The 17964-nt window shown below is 41.8% G+C and overlaps 1 protein-coding gene across 9 annotated transcripts in view; it reads right to left on the minus strand.

Annotated features, from left to right (window-relative positions):
* Positions 1-17964, minus strand: part of GUCY2C (guanylate cyclase 2C) — a 132079-nt gene that overhangs the window by 11857 nt on the left and 102258 nt on the right. For 4 of the 9 annotated variants that reach the window (XM_007107751.4, XM_055085485.1, XM_007107750.4 and 1 more), the window contains 5 exons: positions 16323-16497; positions 12551-12649; positions 10444-10538; positions 8791-8867; positions 7006-7671 (listed from right to left, as the gene is read on the minus strand). In XM_007107751.4, the coding sequence (XP_007107813.1) occupies positions 7497-7671; positions 8791-8867; positions 10444-10538; positions 12551-12649; positions 16323-16497 (621 nt within the window). In that variant the 3' untranslated portion in view covers positions 7006-7496. Of the gene's footprint in view, positions 1-7005; positions 7869-8790; positions 8868-9364; positions 10306-10443; positions 10539-12550; positions 12650-16322; positions 16498-17964 lie in introns of those variants that run through there. The other 5 variants (XM_028491045.2, XM_055085484.1, XM_028491044.2 and 2 more) reach the window with 3 other exon arrangements.

Consider the following 17964-nt stretch of genomic DNA (forward strand, 5'->3'; position numbering starts at 1 on the left):
GAGGCTTGATTTGTGACCCAAGATGTGATCTATCCTGGAGAATGTTCCGCGTGTACTTCAGAAGAAAGTGTATTCTGCTGCTTTTGGATGGAATATCCTATAAATATCAATGAAGTCTATCTGGTCTAATGTGTCATTTAAGGCTTGTGTTTCCTTAATTTTCTGTCTGGATGATCTATCCATTGGTGTAAGTGGAGTGTGAAAGTCTCCCACTATTACTGTGTTACTGTCAATTTCCCTTTTTATGGCTGTTAGCATCTGCCTTATGTATTGAGGTGCTCCTATGTTGGGTGCATAAATATTTACAATTGTTATATCTTCTTGGATTGATCCCTTGATAATTATGTAGTGTCCTTCCTTGTCCCTTGTGACAGTCTTTATTTTAAAGTCTATTTTGTCTGATATGAGTATTGCTACTCCAGCTTTCTTTTGATTTCCATTTGCATGGAATATCTTTTTCCATCCCCATCAGTACCTCTACTGATCATCTCCGTAACTTCAAACATTTTTCATTTCCTAGTCCTTCAACCTAGGATAGAATCTCCTAAGCTAATTCTCATAGGGTCTCACTATTTCCTCCAACTTTATTCCTAGAACTGGTCAAGTATTTTGTAGAATGTCCCTCAATTTGATTTTGTCTGATGTTTTCTCATGATGAGATTGAGGTTATGCATATTAAGGAAAAATATCACATAGGTGAAGAAACCCTCTCAAGACATTGTATGAGGGGGTACAGGATGTTAATATGTCTTGTTACTGGTGAAGTTAGGTTTAATTATCTGGTTAAGGTGGTGTCGGAGGCTTTTCCACTTTAAATGACTACTTTCCCTTTGTAATAATAAACATTCGAGGGGAGATACTTTGAAACTATACAAACATCCTGTTTGTCCTTAAACTGTCACCCACTAATTTTAGCATTAATTGATGGATCTTGTCTGTAAAAATTATTACTCTGGTGTTCTCATAGCCATTTTCTTCTTCCTGCATTTTTCTACACTTCTTAATTGGATTATCCTATAAGGAAGTGTTATCTCATCTCCATCATTTATTTGTATATTTAATCACATTTATTTTGGTATGGAATCATGGATATCTACTTTATTCTTTAAGTTTCATTATTTATTTTATTGCTAAATTTCTTCCAGCTTTAACCATTTGGGAATTCTTTCAGGTTGGCTTCTGTGTCATTTTGACATGCCCCCAACTTTTTTTTGTTTGTTTTTCAGCACTTCATTACCTTCTGTCAACACAAGGTGCTCCAGGTTTATTTTGTATTTTTCCTGCCCTAGTCTTTTTTTTTTTTAAGGGTATTTTTTTTTCTTGGCTGTGCCACATGGCTTGTGGCATCTCAGTTTGCCAACTAGGGATTGAATCCAGGCCACGGCAGTGAGAGCCTGGAATCCTAGCCACTCAGCCACCAGGGAACTCCCTCCTGCCCTAGTCTTAAAATCAATCACTTCTGCAAGGAGCCCTCATTCCTTTTGGCAATGGTATTTAGAAGCAACAATCTGGACACTAGTTGTGTTCATTGCTATTTGGGTGTCACGACTGCTAGGTCCTACCAGTGGGTTAGTATATAGAACACATGTACATTTATCTATATCTATCTATCTATCTATCTATCTATCTATCTATTTTGTTTTAAAGTCTACTTTGATAAGAGTATTGGTACCCCAACTTCCTTTTCATTTCTATTTGTATGGAATATGTTTTTTAATTCCCTCAATTTCAGTCTGTGTTTATCTTTAGCTCTGAAGTGAGTCTTCTGTAGGCAGCATATAGACGGGTCTAATTTTTTAGTCCAATCAACCACCCTATGTCTTTTGATTGGAGCATATATAGTCTGTCAACATTTAAAGTAATGTCTGATAGGTATGCACTTATTGCCATTTTGTTACTTGTTTTCTCATTGTATTTGTAGTTCTCCTCTGTTCTTTCCTTCTTTTAGTCTCTTCCTTTGTGGTTTGGTGACTCCTTTTGCGTTATCTTTGTGTTCCTTTCTCTCTGGTTTATCTATTATAGGTTTTTGATTTGTGGTTCCCGTGGACTTCATATACATTGAACTATAACTATATCTACTAGTTTTAAAATGGTAGTCATTTATGTTCATACACATTCTAATAGATCTACATTTTTTACTCTCTTCCCCCATGTTTTGTGTTTTTGATATCATATTTTACATTTTCATGTTTATCCCTCAACTGTTTATTGTAGTTATAGTTGATTTTATACTTTTTGTCTTTTAACCTTCATACTAGCTTATTTAAGTGGTTGATCCACAGCCTCTACTATGTATTTGCCTTTACCAGTGGAATTTTTCCTTTCCTATGATTTCTTATTTTTTGTTGTAGCCTTTTCTTTTTTCACTTAAAGAAGACCCTTTAACACTTCTTTTAAGGTTGGGTTAGAACTGATGAACTCTTTTAGTTTTTGCTTTTCTGAGAAGCTCTTTCTCTCTCCAATTCTGAATGATAACCTTGAAGGTATAGTATCTTAAGTTGTAGGTGTTCCCTTTTAAAACTTTAAATATGTCATGCCACTCCCTTCTGGCCTACAAAGTTTCTGCAGAAAAATCAGCGGTTAGCCTTATGGGGGTTACCTTATATGTGACTCCTTGTTTTTCTCTTGCTGCCTTTAAAATTCTCTTTAGCTTATGTCATTTTAATTATGAGATGTCTTATACGGGTCTCTTTGGATTCATCTTGCTTGATGACTCTCTGTGCTTCCTGTACCTGGAAATCTATTTCCTTCCTCAGGTTCAGAGAGTTTTCAGCCACAATTTCATTAAATACACCTTCTACCCCTTGCTCTCTCTCCTCTCCTTCTGGGACTGATATAATGCTAATGTTAGTATGATTGATGTTGTCCCAGAAGTCCCTTAAGTTATCCTTATGTATCCTCATTTTTAAAATGTTTTTCTTATTGTATTCGGATTGGGTGATTTCCATTTTTCTATCTTCTAGGTCACTTATGTGTTCTTCTGTATCAACTAATCTGCCGTTAATTCCTTCTAGTATATTTTTCATTTTAGTTACTGTATTCTTCAGTGATGACTGGTTCTTTTTTATATTTTCTAGTTCCTTGTCAAAATTTCCACTGTGTTCATCTATTCTTTTCCCGAGTTCAGTTCAGTTAGCATTCTTATTACTAATGCTTTGAACTCTTTATCTGGTAAATTATTTATCTCTGTTTCATTTGGGTTTTTTTTCTTTCTTGTTCTTTCATTTTAAACAAACTCCTTTGTCTTCTCAATTTGTTTAACTTTCTCTGTCCCCATGAAATTAGTGAAACAGTTACTTATTGTGGTCTTGAAGGGGTGTCCTTGAATGGAGCATCCTGTACAGTCTCTGGTACCCAGTGGCTTTGGTGGGAGAGCTGGATCTGAAATGAGCATGTCTTCCCACAGGTGTGCTGGCAGCCCCATCTTGGTAGGAGGTAGGCCTGGAGCTGGAGCAGCTAGAGCTAGAGGCAGGTGCAAGCTGGAGCTTCTATGCTCAGTGGCTGTTATCACCCTGTCGGGAGTGGAGTTGGGACCCAAGGGGCTGAAGCAGGAGCCCTGAGGGAGTTGGGTTTCTCCCAGATGTGGTGGTAGTCTCTACCTTGGTTTGCATCATAGCCAGGGCCTGAGGGTTTGGGGCTGCACTTTTGTACTGGCTTCGCTTTTTCCCTGGTATGTGTGACTTGGTTAGAGGCTGGGTCAGGGCCAGTGGGGCTGTTGCCACACTACTCAGCTGGTTTCGCTCCCGCTGGTTTCAGTGGTCTCCTACCTGGAGCTAGTTCCCCTCCTCCCAGGTGTGGGCAGGAATGTGCGTGCTGGCAATGGCTGCCTCAGCCTTGGTCAGAGGCAGAGCCCGGCCAGGGTTTGAGCTGGCTCCATTCACCCTAAGTCTGTGTACTCTCATTGGCAACGGCAGCCTCCACCCTAGTGTTGATTAATGCTAAGATTCTCTCTAGCTCCTTTACCTGCTCCTCCTGAGCTTGGAGCTCCCCCAGAACCCTTCCTACCTTTTCCATCAGTCCTCCTCTACAATTGCTTTGGGCTACTATTCTCTCTTTTAGTCTGATCCCATCTGTTTTCTGTCTTTCAGAATTGCCTCATAATTTCTGGTTCACTGAGGATATTCTTTCCTGTTTCCCAATTCTTTATAGAAGTAATTTTCTGTCATTCTGGGGATTTGAGGTGGGAGTGGGTGATTAAAACGAATGGCAAGTGTGGCATTATAATCTAGTCTCATTACTGATCACTGGAGCTGGAATCTCGGTATATTATTCTCCACATCTAAATTCTCCTTTGGGAGACTGGCTACATAAATTATCTTGGGCAAATATTAAACCTGACTCTAATTATCTTCTGGGTCTAACTACCAAATTCCAGGAAATATGGAAAATATAAGAACAAATTAAACATAACCATGAATATTCAATCAGCTAAATTCATTGAGGAACTATGTAGGAAAAATGACTCAATTTCTTCCACAAATAAATGTCATAGAAAAAAAGTGTGTATGGGTTAAACGGTATAGGTTAAAAGAGACTAGAGTGATGTTTCAGGCATGTGTAAACATATGGACCTTTACGGATCCTGACTTGAAAAAACTAATGTAAAATATTTTTTTGAAACAGCTAGGGAGATTTTTAATAAAATGAACCTGTTATTAGTTGATATTAAGGACTTTTCATTAATTTCATTTGCTATGATAATGGTATTTTAGTTATGATTTTTAAAAAATCCTTATCTGCTAGAGCAGGGGTAAGCAAACAATAGCTGCAAATAAAAATCAACTTTTATTGGAACACATCCTGCCCGTGGCCTTGCATACTGTCTATGGCGGCTTTCGTGCTACAACAGCAGAGGTGAGTAGTTGCAACAGAGAGAGGGTTGCCTGCAAAGTGTGAACTATTTACTGTCTGTTCCTTTATATAAACTGTTTGTGAACTGGTTAAGGGGGGAGAGGAATAAGTTAGGAGTTTGGGATTAACAGATACACACTACTATATATAAAATAGATAAACGACAAGGACCTATAGCACAGGGAACTGTATTTAATATCTTGTAATAATCTATAATGGAAAAGATCTGAAAAAGAATATATATATGTTTATATACATAAAACTGAATCACTTCGCTGTATACCTGAAACACAACATTTTCTATCAACTATACTTCAATAAAAAAAAAAATTTAAAAAAAGATGTATTGAGGTATTTATAGGTGAAAGACAGGATATTTGGAAGTTCTTTTAAAACAATCTGGTAAAACCAACAAAGTTGGTAGAAGATAGATGAAACAAGATTGGGAAAATATTGGTAATTCTTGAAACTGATGAAGACTCGATGGGGATTCATAAGCTAGTCTCTCTACTTTTGTGTACATTTGAAAAATTCTATAATCAATTCTTGAAAAAAATCATCTTAAGTATGCTTATTGCACATGAAAGTCCTGTGTTTGAAATGCTTTAGTTCTGACTAATTAAGCAAGTAGAGAGAGGGGGGAAAAATTGAAGGTAGAGGTTATACGTTGAAAATCTACTATATGAACCACTGTGCTAGGTTCTTGACAAATTTCATTAAAAAAATCATTATAACAACTCCTTGAGGTGGATATTATGATTAATGATTTATTAATGAAACAGAGGCTTGGAGACATTAATTAATTTACAGCTAGAAAAGAGCAGAGAAGGAATTTGACCGGTACCATTCTTAGTCCCTGTCATCACTGGTGTTATACATCCACAATGTTAAGTGGACAAGCCGAGGCCACACATCTGTTTAAAGGTCAAGAAATATTTCACAACCATGTAGAGTCTATAATAGAATACAAACACTGGAGCCTTCAACTGAGAAATTTTTCATCAATGCCCTGTGAGCATTAAAAACAATTTTCTGGTCGGCCTCAGAGTTGCTAAGTTTGCCTGTTGTCAAGGATGCTGCTTGGTCCCCACACCCACTTATCTCTTTCCATTTCTCTCTCTCCTGTAAGATTCAAGGTTTGGCAGAGACTGTATGTCTCTACCGCCTACATTAAGCCTGGTCCCTGGAATAAAAGGAGAAGGTCAAATATGTTTCCTGAATGAATGAATGACCAAGAACTTCCATGCCACAACCTCATCCCTGTGTATAAAGTCTCCTTGTGCTGGACACAGAGGCACAGACAGATTATAAACCTCCAGATTCCAAGGAAGGACTCTTGCTGCATATTACGTGTTCAAACTATACATCAGGAGATAATTTACTTTTTGATTGTCTGCTTTTCCAGGTGATGGAGAGGACATAACCTGTTTCTTAATCTCTGGGGTGGCTTTTGTGGCAGAGGCCTGGGGAGGCATGATGTGGTTAGAGCAGTTGTTTTAGTGGTTTAGTGCCAGGGTGTTACATGCTTGTTCTTGCCCTTGCTGATACTAGTCTACTCAACCTGACTTTCGTGTTCAAACTATACATCAGGAGATAATTTATTATTACTTTTTGATTGTCTGCTTTTCCAGGTGATGGAGAGGACATAACCTGTTTCTTAATCTCCGGGGTGGCTTTTGTGGCAGAGGCCTGGGGAGGCATGATGTGGTTAGAGCAGTTGTTTTAGTGGTTTAGTGCCAGGGTGTTACATGCTTGTTCTTGCCCTTGCTGATACTAGTCTACTCAACCTGACTTTTGTCCTTTCCCCAGAGATTTCAAGCAGACGAGTCATGCTGGAGTGCCATTAGAAGGGGCAAGAGATTGCTGCTGGATGTGAAAGGGGGATATTTGCAGAGTTTGAAGTAATGTGTCTTTACAGGTAAACAGGGTTTGAATTTAGCCCAGATCTTAAACAGCTCCTATGGTAGAGGGCTAGACACAAAATTCCCACATGCACACAGGTAATGATAAATGTCAAGGTTCGTATCCCTGAGCAATGATGCTAGCATTGCCCCCCTTCAGTGCAGGGGAACTAAGTCAGTTTTTCAGTGAGTGCAAGGTGATGGATGGTGCATTCCGGGAAAAATGGGTGCAATAGATGGAAACACATCCACAGACCCAGGAAACATTTAACTTTTATTCCTACCTCATATACTGCATATTTTCTGCAAAAATTATGAGTTAAATATAATTTAATGGAGACAAAGTACTTAAAATATAATTGCGACAATTAAAAAAAAGAATCCTATCACGAATACAGAAGGAAAAAGAGCCAGTAAACAAAACAAAACAAAACAAAACAAAACAAAAATAGGCGAAATAAGAACAAAATCTCCTCAACTTTGAGATGGTACATTCATTCATTCCTCTTCTTTCCCAGGTCGAAGCTCCCTGGGGTAACTGTTGAGATTGGGCCCCAGAGTAAAAGGTAATTATCGCACTGAAGGCACACATCTGATTCACGGAAGCAAGTCTATGTTCCAGACAGGGCAGCCGAGGCTGAAGAGGTTGCATCTAAGTCTTCTTCTGTTCCACTGAGGTCTCAGGGAAATGGAAGCTTCTGGACACTTGAGGTTGTTGCCCAAGCCCTTAGACTTCACTGAGGTTTAAAAATGGGTGCTCTCCTTGTCTGTCGTGTTCAGCTGCAAGTATTCCAGGGTGCCCTTCTTGTAGCTGGCGACCCGGGTTGGTTTTCTGTTCCTTATCCCTGAGGCCTGTCTTTTCTGTAAAGAGCTGGCGATCATGTCTACAAACTCGGCTTGCAATCGCTGTTGGCTTTCCCTGGAGAGAGAGTGCGGAGGGAAAACGGATCTTCTCAGCAATTCATACAGACTATCCCTCAGCTCCAGAACCGCCAGTTCCATTCACTGAATACTTGTTGAACACCTATTCTGGGCTGAACACAGGAACTCCAGAGAACACAAAATGATCCTTGCCTTGCCTTCCCTTGATGAGCTTAAAGATCTGTCATCTCTGCTCTGTGTAGTTGTAGGAAAAGGAGAATATATTTCGAGCAGGAAATTATTGATGTATTTCAATTTCAAAGTGAAACAACATGCTGCGGAATTCGGAGGCATGGTTAGGTTTACACATACCTCTGCAGGGAGGGGAAAGGAAGCCAGGAGGGTGCTAGGCCCCTGCCACCACGAAACTCTGAAAACGCATTGGTCCCACACCTTCCTAGGAGTGTGGCTTGTCTGGGGAGGGCTCACAACAGGCGGAGGGTTTCAAGAGTTTAGAATGGACCTGGGGTGCTCTTAATAAGGGGCCAGGTCCCCCGTGACCCAGGGACGATCTGGGTTGTTTTGGCATCTCTACGATCTTCCCCATGTGTCTGGGTCCTGCATCTAGGAGTCTGCAAAACAGGGTTTCTGTACCACAGCAAAAGCCATTCCGATGGCCACAGTGACTGATCGCAGTGGCCAAGGTGCCACTGGAAGACCATTTGAGTCATCTTTGGGGGAAATGAAACCGGTTACTTGGATCTGAAACCTGTCTTCCGCATCTCATGGGGAACACACGCTCCATGTGAAGACCCAGACCCGCAGTCCTGGAGCTGGGGGCGTTCCTGTTTCATTGGGTGACTCGGCAGAGCACTGCAGGCACGGGAGGCAATGCAGTACAGTGTGCTCCGCTGCTCTACTTTTGTTACGACCAGAGGGGGAGGGAGGGAGCCCTAAACTGTCCTCTGGTCTCCTGAGCAGGCCTGAAACCCTCTAGCAGTCAGAGAAGGGAGGTTTCCAAGCTTTTGCATGTGTGCAGTCTCTCACCTTGTATTCACTGCATCACTGCCACTGGCAAAGCACTCGACAACAGTTAAACCGGCTGCACGTAGCACAACTTACAAAGCCAAGACCTCCCCTCCCCCACCCCTCCCCATCACAGCCGCAGGCAGCTTACGCGGTCGGAGGGGTTGGCAGGTTGTACTCCTGGTCCTTCCCCCCGGTCAGCCAGTAGGTGGTCTCGGTTCCTCTTCCCTAGAGAGAAAAGAAAGGTGTGTACCATGGAGACCAAGACAGTCGGCTCTAGCCCATCGCTCTGACAAGTATCTGTTTCCAAAAGACATTTCACCTCCGAGTTTCTCATCAGTGCCTATATTTCAGGACAGCACCTGTTCCTGATATGATTTGCATTATCTGTAGACCGATCTTTATTTCTAAGTGCCTGTTAAAAAATAAGTCTCTCATCCACCAGACGTGTTTTTTCAAAGTAGAATTTTCTTTTTTCCCAAAAGATATTTCAAAATATCACCACAGCAACAGCACAAGAGCTCTAAATGAAGAAGGAAGGACATTCATCTGCAATCCTGCTATGCCAACGAATCCAACTGGTTTCTGTTGTCTACGTTTTATTCCGGCCCTTTTTGTCCCAAAACTTTGCCACAAAACTTGTGCCACAGTTTCCCCACCTTAAGTGCGTAAATTATAAATGCATGTGCATCATAATAAACATTCACTAAGTACCACTGGCTGGGCCCATCTGGAGGCTATAAAATAAAAACACAGGCAATTCTGTTTTTGCTAGAGCTTGTATTTGAAAAGGAGACTGGATGTTTATATTTTTAAAAATCACTCATTCAAAACAATCGTGGTTTGGGGCTGTGTTTGGACTGTAATAATCCTTAGACCACTTCTGTTTTGGGGGGAACACCCCGCAGAAAATGTATTTACGGAGAATGAAAAAAGCGAGTGTGATGTTCGGACACAGCTACCTAAAAGGAGGCTCTCCCAGCTGCCGTCACAGAGGAGAGGCCAGCGGCCCTATGACTAGTAGAGGCAGATGGTCTTGGCCGATCACTGGCTTCAGACCAACCGTGAGCGCGGTTGCCTTCAACTAGCAGCCGGTGGGCCACCCGGAGACGCGCGGTGGCTCTCGAGCGCTACTGTTCTAAATGTGCGGGGCAGCGTGGCGCATCTGAAACGGGGATTCTTACATCTCCCTGTGCATCACAGTCAAGTAGAGTACGTGTTTCAAGTACAGATTTCTGATGTACACCCCAGGAGAGTCTGACTCAGCAGGCCTGTCGGGGGGAGTCCAGGCATCTGCATTGTAACAAGTGCCCGGATGATGCTGAGTCAGAATGTCGAGCCACACCGCGAGGTTCACTGGTCCAGAACCTCAGAAAAGTACAGCAAGAAAGGTGGCCGTAGAGAGTAGCAGCATCTTGCAGTAAAAGCGGGGACATAAGTGGGGAGAGGGGGGCTTTGACTAAAGTAGTCCTGCAATAGACTTAGCTCTTGGGAGTGGAGGGGGAACTGGGGACAAACCTGGATACGGGTGAAAGAAATGGTGGCAGCATTTTATAACGCAGTGGCCATAGTTCAAAACATCAGAAGGGGTCTTTGGAGTAAAGGAAAGTTCTGAGTTTATCGTCTTCGGTGGTAGCTTCTCCTACAGGGGGGGAGTGGGTGATCACTGCGGGGAGAACAGGAAAGCATTCTTCATCACTATGCCCATCAATATACTGAGCATTGGATGTCCAGTCTCAAAGGAGGCATCCCCCGGGGGCTGGTGAGAGCTTTTTTCTGGGTGCTGTCTCTGTGGATTCCTTACCTTTAAGTACGTTTCTCCTCTCACTTCATACAGGAACTGGCACTCCGTTCTCTTCAGGATGGATATTGTGGAGCCGCTCACATGAATTCTCAAGGCTGGAAATGCAAAATAGATAAATGAAAAACTCATCCGTTTTGAAAGCTATTTTATATGGCTCCGTTTGTTTCCCCTTGAGCCAGAATATTTATTACAGGTGCTCTTGGCAGCTTAGATACTGTAGTAAAAAAAAAAACACTTAAAAATATCATCAGTGAGATAAGAACTATTATCACACATGAGTGAGGGGGCTCCTTAGGTTGCACCCCATAAATTCTCATCCCAGCTCAGAGTGGGAGCCCCGGGGCCTGGCTTTGGATTTAGCCTGTGGTGCTGAGCTTAAAAGGTGGAATTTGCTCTGGTGTCTCCATATAAACATTCCAATAAGTAGCTAAAGTGTTGGTGGCAAGGTGAAGATTCTGGAGAGAGTTATGGAGTCTTGATTTTCTCGTATTTTACTCTTCCGGGATAACTGTTATCCTTCTAACAAACAAGTGGTGAGGGCAATCTCATTCACTGATTCATTACTATATAACACCTTCCCACTCTGGGTGCCACAGACAGTAACAATAGTAAGAATAATGAAAACCCCGTATTGCCTGCCTACCATGTACCAGAGGGCTGCTCAATGCTTAAAACACATCACTTCAACTCCTTCCAGAAACCCTTCCAGCAAGGTTGGAATCCCATCCTCAGTTTGTGTCTTCAACTTTCTGATGCCTAGAAAGATGAGGTAACTTCCTCCCAAGCTTACACAGACAGTGACTTGTATAGTTATGATTTTAACCCAAGTCTGTTTGGCCCCAACCTTATTATTTCCTTTACACCGTGATTTTCTAGTTCAAACCAGTATCAGGTTGTCAGTAGACTGCCAAAATACCATACTACCACCAGTGTTTTGTAAGCCCGCACACACATTACCAATGCTTTCTTTCCCTCTTGTATATATTTCTAATATTATCACAGTCATAGGTATTTATTGAGCATTTACTAGATGTAACACACACTGCCTCTACCTTGCCAGAAAAATGCAATATAAGCTTTTGCATATAACAGATACTTATCGTTTTCTTTATTAAAACCAATTGCAAGGAAAACCAAATAAAAGAGGAATAGGAAAGTGAACCAGGGTATACACTCTGTATCTAACCCGCTGAGTTTCTATTCAGTTTAACAGAAATCCAGCGAGGAGCAACGAAGACCTGATGCAGCCAAAAAAAAAAAAAAAAAAAGTAAACCTTAAAAAAAAAAAAAAATTTAGCCCTGGAATGCGTACCATGTCTTTCGTTTTTCCTTATTAAAGGCTCAATCCAGCACTTTGTATAGGCTATGTACCTCAGGCAAAGTTCAGCGTTCATAGGAGCTTGACATTAGCTGCCTCAATTTATAGCTGTGGCAGTTTGTCCACAGGGGTGTCAAATTTGAAGTCTGTAGGAAACAGGTCTGGGGCCCGAGGACAGATTCGTCTGTAGGACTGTCTGTAACATCAGCAACCCCAGTAATATCTCCAATTTCTTTTTGGGTCCTTTTCGCAGCTGATGCCTATGAGGCCATGTAAATGGCGGCTGCTGCCACAGATATCAGGCTCCTTCCAGGAACCAAGTCCAATGCCACAGCTTTACGGGGTATATGTGTAGCTGCCATCTGTACTTTAAATGTCCTAGGAACTCCTTCCTGTCTGCAGGCAATACAGAGACAAGCAGAAGCTATGGCATCATTAGCCCTTCCCTTCAGGCTCTTCTGTTCATACCCTTGCCCGAAGAGATTTCTGTTTAACTTACATGGATCTATGCTAAATTTCATGGCTATTCCAGGTAGAGCATGCCTGAATGCATCGCAAATGAACCCAAATTAATGATAACAGTCTAAAACTGAGTCAAAAAGGAAGAATAAAATAGTTATCAGTAAACGGCAATTTGTAGCAAGGACCGGACTGACCCAGGCTCACGGCCAGTCAGTGTGAAGAGTCATTCTTCATCTCACTGGCACTTATTCTGCATTTTATCCTACAAGTCCCCTCTGCTGGAAGACAGAATCTCTGTCCTCTGAGATAAGCAGTCTCCCTTCTTACGGAGGCCAGTGGATTCCATCCGCGAGGCTGTGTTGACTGTATCTCCGAACAGGCAATAACGGGGCATCTTGATACCCACAACTCCGGCAGCACAGGGACCTGAGAGGGACAGAAAGCAAGAGGTGGAGGCAACAGAAGTCACAGAGTGGAGTGGGGGTGGGGGGACAGGCCTCTTCTCAGGGTCACGATGCGCGATACCTCATTTCATGGAGAAGCGGTTCAAGGTGGGAAATGCGACCTGTGACTTTTGCTTTAAATCAATGTATTCACTGGGGGAGCACCATTATCCAAATCACGCTTTCAGAAAGTATTTTGCTCTAGCACAGAGAGGTGCATTGGCAAGAAACAAGGCATCCAGAGATCCAGGCCGCAGAGGTGTAAAGTGCTCCTTGAGATTTTATATATATATATATATATATAGATTTATTTATTATTTATTTTTATTTATTTATTTTATTTTCGGCCACACTGGGTCTTAGTTGTGGCACACGGGATCTTTTGTTGCAGCGCACGGGCTTCTCTCTAGTTGTGGCGTGTGGGTTTTCTCTCTCTAGTTGTGGCGCGTGAGCTCAGCAGGCTTAGCTGCCCCGCGGCACGGGGGGTCTTAGTTCCCTGACCAGGGATCGAACCCGCGTCCCCTGCGTTCTTAAGGCGGATTCTTTACCACTGGATCACCAGGGAGGTCCCCCTCTTTAATATATTAAATAGAAGGCTCTCAGGAAGGATGAAGACTATCCCACTGCTTGCTTCCTCTGCCAGCCACACAGCGCGGAGCTCTGAACTGCTGGAGGGCACAGTATACTCGAAGGCTCAGTGGCCCAAGTTTGTTTTATTTTATTTTTATTTAAGTCAGAGTAGCCTTTTTGGCATTGGTGGCCTGATGATGGAAGACCCAGAAGACAAGGACTTGGCATCTTCTTCCCTGAGCATTTCACGCACCATGTGGATACAGAATGGGGAGCCTGTCGCACAAGGATACTCCAAAAAGAACAAAAGCCAAGGCAAGGCGATGCACGGTGGCATATCAGGTAGGAAAGAAGGGTTTGCTCATTCAAGCATTTGTGTGGAATGACGGAATGTAAGGAGTTAAAATTTTAGAAGTTAAAAGATTAACTCAGAAACTGCAAAATCGGGTTTTGGATAGAGGTAACTTTTGATTTTATGGTTGGCTGATTGGGTTTTGACCTCTATGAGTTTCTTGATAGATTTGTCCTACAAATACTCTGTGTTTATGAACACTGAAAAAATTGAACATTGAGTTGTTCATTGATTATGAACACTGAAAAAATAAAAATACTGAACCCTCCCCTGTTAGGTTCAATGCAAAAAACAAAACAAACCACAAAGAAATAACAAACAAACAAAAACAGCAGCAGCTACTTGATTAGAAGCTCTCTGAGCTTCCCGGAATCTAAAATATGACACAAATGAACTTATCTACGAAACAGATACAGACTCACAGACATAGAGAACAACCTGTGGTTGCCAAGGGGGAGGGGGGCTGAGGGGAGGGACAGACTGGGAGTTTGGGATTAGCAGATGCACACTAGTATATGTATGTATAAATGAATCACTTTGCTGTACACCAGAAACTAACACATTGTAAATCAACTATACTTCAATAAAATAAATTAAAAAAAAAAAAAAAGATCTCTGAGCTTCCCAAGGCTGTGTCTTGACTAGTCACTTCAAAAATGGAATGATAAAACTGGGAAGGGCCTGGAGGTGGAAAATGCCTGCAGCTATTATGTTTCGTCTTCAACTAATAAAATAAATTAAAAAAAAAAAAAAAAGATCTCTGAGCTTCCCAAGGCTGTGTCTTGACTAGTCACTTCAAAAATGGAATGATAAAACTGGGAAGGGCCTGGAGGTGGAAAATGCCTGCAGCTATTATGTTTCGTCTTCAACTATCAATATTTAACTGCAACCTTTTAATTTCTTAGGGATAAACCCGTCCTGGTATATGTGTCTACTATTTACTCTCATTCCAGCCCAATGTGACAGTGCCTGGGCCCTGGCAATCACTCAGGCATTGAGTAGGTCACAGAGGAAAAGAGAGGGGACCAGGACCCAGAGCTCCATTCTCCCTCCCTGGTTCCAGCAGTTCTGCCGCTGTCCCTTCTTCCAGGCCCGACAATTTGTGATGGGTCAGGGTGGTGCTGAACAGTTCCCTTATGTGTATATGTAAACATCTATGACAATTTGGTTGTGACATGACTGGGGAAGGCCACAGCTATGTTCCTGGCTGTCAAAGATGTGGCAGCAGTTTTTAACTTCTATTTACTGTCACTCTGAGACTCTCACTGATTCATTACTCAATCAAATATTTACTGTCTGTCTGACTCTGTGCTAGGCACAGGGGATACAGGATGACTTTTGCAAATGTAGCTGTCTGGCCCTCACCACAAAGCCTGGAGCGACCTCTTGGGTTTTCTCTACCCTGGGTCTTCCGTGAGGCTTGGAGGGCAGAAAAAGGGGCAATGACAAGAAATTATAAGGAGATGTGATTTACTTTAACACAAGGAAAGACTGTCTAACGATTACAACTATTTGATAAAGGAGTGAGCTGACTTTGGAAATACTGAGTTTTCAGGACATCCTGGGATTATTTATTCTAAACGTGGTTATATTATTACTTATCTTGCAAACTATAATTTATCGCCTGTAAAAGATTAATCTAGATGACTTCTGAGTTCCTCTAGCACTATATTTTTCTGTAATACCGTTAAGTTCCTACATAGGAACGAGTTCTGTTCCGAGAGCGTGTTAAGTCTAATTTGTTTGTAAGTCCAACAAAGTTAGCCTAGGTACCCAACTAACACAATTGGCTATATAGTACTGTACTGTAATAGGTTTATAATACTTTTCACACAAATAATACATAAAAAACAAACACAAAAAATAAAACATTTTTAATCTTAACATTTTGAATCTTACAGTACCTTTTCAGTACCTTGAAAAGTACAGTAGTACTGGCTACGTCACCGCTGCTTTTATGCTCACTTCTGGACATCCTGGGCTCGAAATAAAGATACTGCACTACTGTACTCTAAATAGTACTATACAGTAAAGTACACAAAAGCACAACCACTTGTAGAGGATGCACGCATGTGACACCATACGCCAGATATGTGAACTAACTTACATGACTGGACAGGCGAACGCATGTTTGTAGCTTTAAAAGTTCGCAACTTGAAGGTTCGTATGTAGGGGACTTACTGTATTCGTAACTCATCTTCTCAAATCTCTACATTCAAGGTTGGATGAGTTTCATGGTCTTTAAAGTGATCCATGTACTTTCTGTACCACTGAGGGGTTGGGGGAACATAAACGCCCTTTTATTGTAGGGATCTGACCAGATATGTTTTCCCCCTGCAGATAACATATTCCATTTAAGATACTGTAATATTTTAGTGGAAAAAAAATACACAGAAGTTGGGGGTGGGGGAGAGGGAGGGAATGGGGCAGAGATAAATGACATAGTAAATAGGGTGGCTTAAATAGGAAGTCTGGAGCTTGGTATTTTAGTTTGTGGTTGGTGTTTATCATTCCATGAGTGCTGTCATGGCTGTTGTTTCCCAGAACTCTCTAGAGACTAGTTATAGGTCTAATTATGTCAGGATGTGTAACGGGACTTCGTATTTGGCAGGAGGATTCAAGAGGAAACGTCATGTGAAAACTGATCACGTCTGAAGAGCCTTCAACCTTTCTGATTTAGTTGGTGCTCAGAGGTTCATACAGTTCTCGATTGCTACAATGCTCAGCTACATACCAGAGTGAATTCCAATGCGAATCCATATTGGGAGGCCGGGAAGGTGCTCTAGCTCAAAGGTCCCCATGAAGCTGAGGATGTCCAAAGCCATCTTGGCAATGTCAATTGCATGCCGGTTGCCATTTCTCTTAGGCAAACCACTAGCCACCATGTAGGCATCACCAATGGTTTCCACCTGTGGAAGTAGTTTCTCATCAGTGAATCTGCCCCTTCTAATGGCACAAGAAATTAAACAGAAGCAGTTAGTCACATAAAAAATACAAAAATTTTTGAGAACTCAGTATGAGCATGGCCCTGTACGCTTTTTCTGAGACGAGTTCAAGACCAGTTCTATGCTAATTTATTCAGGGTTCTTATAGCCTAGTGAAATAGTCGATAAAACTATAAAGGATTTTTAAAAAATATTTTTAAAATTAATTTTTAAATTTATCTTTGGCTGTGTTGGGTCTTCGTTGCTGCACACGGGCTCTCTCTAGTTGTGGCGAGCAGGGGCTACTCTTCGTTGCGGTGCACGGGCCTCTCATTGCAGTGGCTTCTCTTGTTGCAGAGCACGGGCTCTAGGCGCACGGGCTTCAGTAGTTATGGCGCATGGGCTTAGTTGCTCCACGGCATGTGGGATCTTCCCGGACCAGGGCTCGAACACATGTCGCCTGCATTGGCAGGCGGATTCTTAACCACTACGCCACCAGGGAAGTCCCTACTATAAAGGATTTTAACCATATGAAAGTACTTTATTTCTTTTTTTTTTTTTTGTGGTATGCGGGCCTCTCACCATTGTGGCCTCTCCCGTTGCAGAGCACAGGCTCCCAGGCTCAGCGGCCATGGCTCACGGGCCTAGCTGCTCCGCGGCATGTGGGATCTTCCCGGACTGGGGCACGAACCCGTGTCCTCGGCATCAGCAGGCGGACTCTCAACCACTGCGCTACCAGGGAAGCCCATATGAAAGTACTTTATAATAATATGAATCATCCAGATGTGATGACAATTCTATCAATGTTGAAATAACCTGAATGGTTTTATATAATTTTAGGAACACCTCTAAATACCAGAAAAGTCATGTTTGGCTCTTATCATTTTTTGTAAACTCTTTGACAAAAAATAATTATAAAACTCAAAATGGATTAAAGACCTAAATGTAAAGTCAGACACTATAAAACTCTTAGGGGAAAACATAGGCAGAACACTCTATGACATAAATCACAGCAAGATCCTGTCTGACCCACCTCCTAGAGAAATGGAAATAAAAACAAAAATTAACAAATGGGACCTAATGAAACCTAAAAGCTTTTGCACAGCAAAGGATACCATAAACAAGATGAAAAGACAACCCTCAGAATGGGAGAAAATATTTGCAAACGAAGCAACTGACAAAGGATTAATCTCCAAAATATACAAGCAGCTCATGCAGCTCAAAATCAAAAAAACAAACAGCCCGATACAAAAATGGGCAGAAGACCTAAAGGGACATTTCTCCAGAGAAGATATACAGGTTGCCAACAAACACATGAAAGGATGCTCAACATCACTAATCATTAGAGAAATGCAAATCAAAACTACAATGAGATATCATCTCACACCAGTCAGAATGGGCATCATCAAAAAATCTACAAACAATAAATGCTGGAGAGGGTGTGGAGAAAAG

The sequence above is a fragment of the Physeter macrocephalus genome, chromosome 6 (assembly GCF_002837175.3).
Source record: "Physeter macrocephalus isolate SW-GA chromosome 6, ASM283717v5, whole genome shotgun sequence".
In the NCBI taxonomy this organism is placed as follows: Eukaryota; Metazoa; Chordata; class Mammalia; order Artiodactyla; family Physeteridae; genus Physeter; species Physeter macrocephalus.